The sequence below is a fragment of the Micropterus dolomieu genome, linkage group LG12 (genome assembly GCF_021292245.1).
Source record: "Micropterus dolomieu isolate WLL.071019.BEF.003 ecotype Adirondacks linkage group LG12, ASM2129224v1, whole genome shotgun sequence".
Taxonomy (NCBI): Eukaryota; Metazoa; Chordata; class Actinopteri; order Centrarchiformes; family Centrarchidae; genus Micropterus; species Micropterus dolomieu.
The window spans coordinates 18,481,394-18,490,333 of record NC_060161.1 but is presented as its reverse complement, the minus strand read 5'-3'; the positions used below and the strand labels follow the sequence as shown (position 1 = coordinate 18,490,333).

The window sequence follows — 8,940 nt, the reverse complement described above, 5'->3', positions numbered from 1 at the left end:
ATCATTGCACATTTGTTAAATTCAATAAAATGTATAATCTAACAGGAAATGACTGGGAGGCCAAAATTAATATTTTAATATCACTCCCAATTATTATACATACAAAATATATATATGTCATGTTCTTTCATGAAACTTGAATGGTTGCATAAGCTACTACTTCAGTCCTGTAAGATTTTTTTCCCCACTCTGTGTGCTGACATATTTTTATTAAATATTGTGTATTTTATTTGACATAACATTTTTTTAATAAGTATTATACTCAAATGAGCTTCCCAGTGTTTTGTTATTGATGTAGAAAAAGAAATCTAATCGTATTGCTCACATAATTATCTTGGGTGCTATCACCCTTAATTTTCAAAGAAGAGCTAAATCTTTGCATGCTATTATAGATTAGGGTTGCAGTCTGCATGCTAATTTCAGTGGGAATCAGTCATGTTTACTGATTAAAGATTAACCATTGATTAAATTAACATTTAAAAGCCACAAAATATTACAGATTTACACAAAGCCTTGTGTATTAGTTGTGAAATATATTCACTTCAGGCCATCAACCGCAATATTTCTGTGAGAAAGCACCGATACCCCCAGGATTGAGCTTGTTGATCGTGTTGCAGTCGCAGTCGCTGTGGGAGTTGGCTTTGATGTAATATTGTGATATTTTATTTGATTATGCTGATTTGATTGTGCGAGGTCATCCATCCTGCCTGATGTCTCGGATATCCTTCAAAAGCATTTTGCTTTATTGGCTTGCTGGTCTACACACCAGAATTTCAATGGTTGTTTGATACTATTAATGCACCATTTAAATGCAGACCCCATGCAGAGAAAGCATGCATGGAATGTGAAAGTCATATGTCAGAGGAGTCAGTGGAGGGGAGGAATTTTCTCAAAATGCAGATACTACACTGGAGTGGAATATCAAATGTTCAAAATCTCTTTCAGGGATTGACTTTAAAAAAAAAAAAAAAAAAGGGAGCTCGTCTCTTTCAAATAGCACCAAACTCACAACCACCCACTTCACATTTTTCAAAAAGGGTTCTGCCAAGCTTATGCCTCTTTGAGGGAAAAAAAAAAGCTAAGCATTTATGCACATAAATGAAGTGAATAGTGAACAGATGTGCACCACACCTGAGATGAAACTACTGCTGCTACTACTACCAACAATTGTCATTCTTTTAAGTCTTCTTTTGAGTCCAAACTGCCTTTAGTGAGCCACCATTCAAATTATATATAAAACAGCAAATCAAAAACATGAAGGCCGGACATGAACAGAGGCGTTTTCCAGCTACTATTTCTAAAGTATTCTTTCCATTTAAATAAAACTTGTTTATATGCTTCCATTTTCTACAGTCGTGTAACTGGTGGCAATCATGTTTATTGCCAGTGCAACGTCAATTAGTAATACTGTATTATAGACTTGAACATTTAATAAAAACAAACTACATCTAACAGTCTTCTACTTTGTTAAGAAAACACGGTCTGAATCTTGAAGAAAATGAAATGTGTCTGCTGAATCACTGCTTGGGGAAATCAATTCATTCAGTCATACAGAGGTGCTAAGTTATTTATTGCCTGTCAGCATGAGCTGTTAGTTCAATTTAATTTCTTGCTGCAGAAAGAACAGAGACACTACAGAGGAAATTTGAAGAGAATTACTTTATTTATGCAAACAGGATGTTCTTTAAAAATAAAAAAAATAAAAAATGCATCAACATTTTTCAGTGTGTTTTATCCCTACAGTGTATCCCTGTGGTACCACAGTAACATCTAGAGTTTTAGATTGGACTGACAGGTTGTCTTTTTCACAAACAAACATACTTGTGCTTCGTCTGCTACAATTTCCAGTAGCTATTAAGAACAAAACACACTGAATGCACAAACATGAAGAGAAATGAAACCTCAAATCGGAGTGAAATCACAAAAAAAAAACCAAAAAAAAAACACACAACACACTTTTGTGCAACAGCAAAGAGTGACGCTCTCCTACCTAGTTCAAGGCTGGAAGGCCCACTGTACACAAGAAAACAAAATTGTTCCAGAAAGACAGCTTTGCTGCTGACTATTAATACTATTTGGGGATAGAATTAATGTGGCACCATGCTGTAATTCAACAGTGGCCATTTTAAAATCATCTCAGACTGAGCTTGTACATTGCTGACAATGTAGAGCCAAGCCTGACAAGTGGAGCTGCAACATCCAACAGCCTCACCTGTCATTTGTCAGCATCCAGATGTACTTTACTTACCCTCCGCAGTACTTATAGCTGTGCTTTGAGCGAATGCTGCATATCCGAGGCAACTCGGAACTGGGAAATTTACGACCTCCAACTAGAAAAAGTACTATGCAACAGAACTCGGAGACTTCACGAGTAGCAGCCGAATGACGTCACACAACAATGGCAGCTCCCATGGAAGCACACATTGTCAATGTTATTAGGTAGCTGGTTACAGTAAACAATCTCTAAAAGTCATCCTCTCTACCCAAAAGTTATTCAGAAATGTGAAAACATTTGGAAGTAGCCTACGACTTTTCTGACTTTTGAGGATCACCAACTGATGTACCTAGAGGGATACACAGTTAACTGGTAACGTATATATTTTCACTTGTTTTTAATAAAATGGCCATCCTTTTAAATAACACCAAGGGCACTGCTGAGGGTTTAACTGTGCATAAACTTGCCAAAGAAACATAAGTTTGTCACGGTCAGCCATGTTTATTGTTTACATTTAGTGCGATGCACCACCATGGAACTGAAATGCTTTGAGGTCAGAAGTCAGATATTACTTGGAAATTTCCCAGTTTCGACCGGTCTGGAATACAGCATTACATCAATGTGCCAGGATACTACAGTGAGCATGTCATTCTAAACATGTTCATGCTAACATTTAACATGCTAGCATGTCAAGAATGCTACATTATTAGACTGAAGTAGAGCTGAGGTAACATCAAAGTGAGATATTTTCATTCTAGAAGTATTGAACCTGAAGTCAGTTACATTAAAAAACAGTGAGGGATTACATTATGTTCATGGGTCCTTCCTAAAAAGAAGCTAGAATCTCCTAAAGTTTTGACAGATTGTTGCATAGAAAAAGTTGAGTCGAGAGGATAAACGGCCCTGAAACATTTTTTTGAGGACAATAGCATAATAAGCATCACTAACCAGAGGCTCGGTCACAATACCAAGGAAAATGACAGGTGCGGCTATTGAAGATGAACCGGTGGGGCACAAGAACTTTTTTGCACATCCTTGTTTTTGACTTTCATAATAGCACCATTCATGGAAGCATCATACTGCAATATTTCAACACGGTTCACAAGGTTCATTTGAATTCAAAAAGTACTCCCCCAACAAAACAGTATCACCTCACCTCCATCAATCCATTTTACAGCCCACTCATTTTGAGGTCTGCTTAAAAGGCCATTTATCTGCTCACACCAAATCATAATTGGCATTCTAATAGCAGGAAAATGACACCGATAAATACTCACCAATCACAGACACCACGAGCACTTTAGAATTGTTGTATCCCCTTTTGCGCTAAAGTGGACGTTTTCCCAATGAGAACCAAAGATACCTGCACATAAAAGCATAGAGAATGACACATTTAACCCTCCCCACGCTCATTCCTCCCATGAAAGAGCCCTTTTAAATGCAAATACCCAGGAGGCAACTGGCTTCTTATCGTACATTTCATTGTCTCCTTTGGGCTGGTGGGGTAGAGAGCTGTTTTGCTCTGCATCTGCATGTAATTGTGTGCGCACATGCACACACATGCACACACACAGCAACCTTACAGTTTTTACAGGAACAAAGCAGCTTCGAATAAATACAGCAACACTACACTAATAGGCGAGAGCATGTTATTAATTCTAGCCCCTATGTAGAGGTACAGAAATAAAAAAAGTTTAAAATTAATCTGGTTGATAAAAATGGCAGGTCCTTTAATTTGACGTATAGACGAGGACAGCTGGTCTAATAGTCAGATTTATTTCAATTTTGGGTTTCTCTGTATTGTGTCTGTAATGCCATGGGAACAATTTTTCTTGTTCTCCATGCCTAACAGAGATCCATTATAACCTGGTGCATTACTAAATAACATCATTACTAGAACTTGACTTTCACGCTGCCATGGCCATTTTGACTGTAATGTGGGCAAATAAATCATCTCTCGCTCTCCTCTGCACAGACTAGACACATGCACTGTGGCAGGTAAACACTGCCATCTAGTGACCAGAGAGAAAAATACACCTGGAAATACTATTATGTTAATCATCCCAGCCGACGTTCACTCAGTGGGTATATGACAGGCCTTTATCGGTTTAATTTGGCATTAAACAGCCTGTAACATCATTCCAATATGGAGTAATAACACAACATGGTTTGGATGGTTAAAGACAGAAAATCATTGTCAATTGTGTCATTCAACAGTGTAAAGCATAAACAAAATATATTAAGCAGTAAATTGATTATATAAAAGGCCTATAAACCCAAATAAAACAGGCTATACATTTTTCGTTACACAAGGCTTTTTCCCATCACTTGCTTTCATCAGAGCCTTGATGGCCCTCGCCCTCATTTCCAACTCCAGGAGCTCCAGTTGCTGAATTGACGGCTGACATACTGAAGGTGTGCGGCTTGAAACGGATGCGCCTTCAGCGGGCAAACAAACGTCTGTTGGCTGCGGAGGTGCACCCTGTTCTTTAGCTTCCTCTTTGCTCGAGGTGGACGAAAATGCTAAAATTTCACAAACGCTTTTGTCTATGTCACTTTGGATGTCTTTCTTGGCTTCCGTAGGTCGAGGGGCGGTGGGAGGTTCGGGATTTGGTGGGCTGGGGTTTACAATGGGATCAGCGCTTTCCCTGCTGCCGCACGCCACTTTCACAGCTTTAACGGTCTGCTCCTCTTTGGGTCCCTCTATGTCACTATCATAAGCGTCTGCGTTTATGCTTAGGACGTCGCTCTCCTCGCCATAACCACCACCCTCTGTAAAGAAAATGACACCAAACCCTTTAAAATAGAACTTTTTCTGTCTTTGATTAAGTGCCTCGGGGATTTTCATTCTGCGCATTACATACTAATTACCTTGCTTAGGCTCCTCCGTTTTTGCAGTTTCTTTGAGGCAAGATGTAGAGTCCACATTATTGTCTTGCCTTGATGGGAGGGGAGGAAGAAAAACAATTTAAAAACATAAAAAAGGCGGAGAAAAGCAAGAGAACATATTGTACTTTTACTCTGAAATTGTGCCCTGAATAAGTTATCAAACCGTTCACTCACTGGATTTCCAAGGTCTCCTCTGTGTTTTTGTCGCCATTTCCAGATGTCAGATCTTCCCCTAGACACAAACAACAGATTTCAGAGAGGGATAATGCTTTGTTTGCAATATTAGACTGTTCTGAGCACAGAGAGTCCAGAATGTATGAGGCTGTGAAAACATTTCAAAACTGGCTTCAAGTCTTACCTGCTAAGATCTGAATGAGATTTTTCTCTGTGATCGGTTCCAGTTGTTTCCAGCACAGCGTTTTGATTTCCTCTAAACTACAGTCCTGTGAACGACAATGTGCTTAAATGGTCTCTTTGACAATGGGTTGCCTTACTAACCTCAAACAGCAAAAGCCTATAGCCTTATTTCCGTTTGTCATCACTTTCTAATTCAAAATGTCATACGCTTTTCTAGAGTTGGCACTAAAGTAGTTACATTTTTAACTTTACTTTTCCATTTTGCGGTACAGCTCCATAGCTAATTTATACCTATAGATAAAAATCTATAGGTAAAATAACAGTAACAGCTGCAATTTTTCTATAAAACTTAAAAGCAATTGTTGAAGTGATCTGGGGAAGTAAAATGTGGATATGGTGACTTTCAATCGGACGCAATAAATGCAACAGACAGTATATGCCTACAAAAAGATGGAAAAAACCTGTTCTTTCACTATTGCTCAAGGTGTTGTTGCTTTTCCAGCCAAAGCCGGAACTGTTGGAATATAGTCAACGGTACAAAATATGGCCATAAAATGTGGGAAGAAAACACTTGCCAATACACAAAATGTGGTCCCTAAAACCACAAAGCAATGTCAGAAAAATACAGCCTGACGGCAAACAAGACATTTGTTTAAGTTTGGGGTGGACAACATTTATGAGGTCCAAAACTACATCGCAATTGTTGAGAAATGAGGCTAACTAATGCCCTAGATCAGTTGTCATTATGTAATTTCATTATAAATTAAAAACACATGGGTTTGAAGAGGGAGAACTTGCAAACGTTGAGAAAATGTCATCTAAAATTGACATTTACATTCAGCCTGTCTTACTCCAAGCGTACAAAGATGATGAGTTTACAATCATATATCGTGCTAAAACAACTACCTTGAGTTCATCAGGCAGCATTTTCTTGAGCTTCTTGTCCCCCAGCACACGGAAACACTGCTCCAGCATCTCCCGCTTGTCACCGACATAAGCAGTGATGGGCTGGAACGGCAGGCTGAGGTCAAGTCCGCCGTCCTCAATGTCACTGCCAATCCTGTCCAGTTCGGCGTCAGCGAGTTCATCCTTGGACTCGTGCTATAGGAAACCAATGTGTTACTGAGTCACTGCCTGGAGGACTTGAAAAACTCTGTTAGTGTAACTAAAGAAATGAAGGTTTGAACACTGTAACATTAAGTTTAAATTCAGTACTGAAGATATTAAATATTCTTTAATTTGCTGGTGTGCTACTTTTACATACAATAAAACAGAAAATAAACCAGTATGTCGGTTTTGTGTCAAAACATTTTTACATCCTCATGTTAGTTATATGGAGAAAGACGTTGCCCGTGTTGTTGTAGTGTGTGATGCTGCTTCCCACCCCATAAAAGTGTTTAAATGAGTTTTACTTACGTCAACAATAACTAAAATGGACATGTTTTATATCCCACTTAAATGTGACAACAACTTCACAATACAGGGGCCAAAACTCAAAAATGTTTGTCCATTTTTAGTGATTAATGATTTGTTGTACCATAAATCAAATCACTGTGTTGATGGCATTAATGCATACAGCTTAATGGAACCAACGATTGATGCAGCAACTGTGATTTAAAAGACAACTGTACCAAAGTCTTAAGTTAAACGCAACTACCTAGATTCACTTCTCTGCTCCATGTTTGACATATCTATGGAGTCTTTGACAACAGACTGCCAAACCCAACTTCTAGCTATCCACACCATGGATGATCCACAGCACCGAGCTAAGCTTGCGGAGTCTTCTGCACGGACAGCGTCAGAGCAGAGTGCACCGCTAGTATATCAAAAGATTAAACAACTTCAGCCTGCAAATGACGAAAAAGATCAGAGCTTTGTGCCAGGGTTGCCAAAATTAACGACTGAACAGCAGCCTGGGTGGCTTTCAATACTGTTGTTAAACCTTTAAAGTTACAGTTCTCTTAAGGGTGAGCGTAAGATAGACACGTCTTTGTTTTGGGAAACCGCTAATGGGACCCTTCTGAATTCCGTACCCTATGCGGACCATCGACAACACATATAGCTAAGTTAACTAGCCTACAGCTGCAGCTACGTATAAAAACAAATGAATATCTCACCTCCGCAATGGGCTCAGTACTTCTGCGTTTACTGCTCTCATGTCGTTCTTCAGACTGCGAGTGTTTCCTCTTCTTCTCAGCGCTACTTGACTTCTTTTTGAGCATCTTGTCCAGAGAGCTGTATCCCTCGTGAGCTCACTTGCTAATGTTTAAAGTTGCGGGCGGGGAAAATATGTCATTAGCGAGCGACGGCTTCTTCTTTTGTTGTCGTCGATAAAACATAACCCAGCTTTTTTGTTACCGCCACCTACTGGGCAGGGGCGTTAATGCTCGTCTGTTTATCCTCTCATATAAATAATTCCGCAGCAACTTCTGTCGTGTTCATTCATTTAACTGATTAATGTAATGGAGTAATATTCTGCCCCCCTGTTTACACAGGTTTAGCAGAGTTGCTGTATGCTACTTAGTACGGACTACACAAGAATTCAGAGTTGTTTTAATATGTGGTAGCCTAAAGATTGCTTTTAAAATGTAGCCTATTGCATTTACTACCAGACTATGCAGCCATATGTCCATAACTAGTGATTGTGATCTCTGAGTCCCCACATTCTAACACTCAGGTCTTCTTCTAGCCACAGTCAGTCTGATGTTATAACATATTCTGTGAATCTTATAGCTGAAGCTGTCTGCATTTTCACTGAACCTTTCTTTCACAGTGAGAGGTGCCATTCCTGTGACCTCTCAAGCTGTTGATGGAAGTGCAAATGCATTCAACCTGTATCCTATCATCATTTTACACTTCAAAGCTTGCTCGGATAGCTGGTGACAGTCAATCACAAGTCCTCTTCCTAGTATTTCGCACGGTCTTGCCATCTCCCAGTTTCCATATGTCTCACCATTTCATCAAATACTGTGTGTCGGATTCATTACTGCAAGAACCCTTCAAGCCTACTGCCGCTGCTCATTTACATCATTCAGGTTTTCGCATTTTAAGTCAGGCTGCACTAGCCTCATTGGTAATGTATATTTGTTTCAAAGGAATTTACAAAGGATTTTGGGCGTGCATGAGAATGACACATAGGTCACAAATGTGTGTGCATAGTTTGCAAAACAAAGAGACAGAAAAAATACACTGCCTATGGCTATAATGCATTATGCGTGCCCATAGAACTTATTATAATATAGAAATGATTATTTTACATAGGTAAAACATGACACAGAGATACAAAAATTCCAAGTGAAGCTATACATTGTATACACATCTATTCTCTGACATAATCACAAAACACTGCACTCAAGACTGAATAACATGCACATATATACAGCTTCACACTTAAAATGGCTTAAAATATGTCTTGCCATTGAAGTAAACAGATCAACATGAGGATAGATATACCTGTTAAATATATTCTAATAATCCAT

General features: G+C 39.0%; 1 protein-coding gene across 1 annotated transcript; it reads right to left on the bottom strand.

Annotated features, from left to right (window-relative positions):
* Positions 1 to 1,644: 1,644 nt before the first annotated feature.
* Positions 1,645 to 7,762, bottom strand: LOC123980098 (caspase activity and apoptosis inhibitor 1). The gene is made up of 6 exons (XM_046064321.1): positions 7,579 to 7,762; positions 6,368 to 6,562; positions 5,463 to 5,547; positions 5,279 to 5,336; positions 5,087 to 5,154; positions 1,645 to 4,987 (listed from the first exon to the last, which is right to left on the bottom strand). Exons 1-6 carry the CDS (start codon positions 7,681 to 7,683, stop codon positions 4,506 to 4,508), a joined length of 993 nt encoding a protein of 330 aa, XP_045920277.1. The 5' UTR covers positions 7,684 to 7,762; the 3' UTR covers positions 1,645 to 4,505.
* Positions 7,763 to 8,940: the final 1,178 nt, after the last annotated feature.

Coding starts and splice junctions, on each gene's coding strand:
- LOC123980098 (XM_046064321.1), bottom strand. CDS start 7,683: ATGCTCAAAAAGAAGTCAAGTAGCGCTGAGAAGAAGAGGAAACACTCG. Junction 5,548..6,367: donor TGCTGCCTGATGAACTCAAG/GTAGTTGTTTTA, acceptor TGTCGTTCACAG/GACTGTAGTTTAGAGGAAAT. Junction 5,337..5,462: donor TCTCATTCAGATCTTAGCAG/GTAAGACTTGAA, acceptor GTTTGTGTCTAG/GGGAAGATCTGACATCTGGA.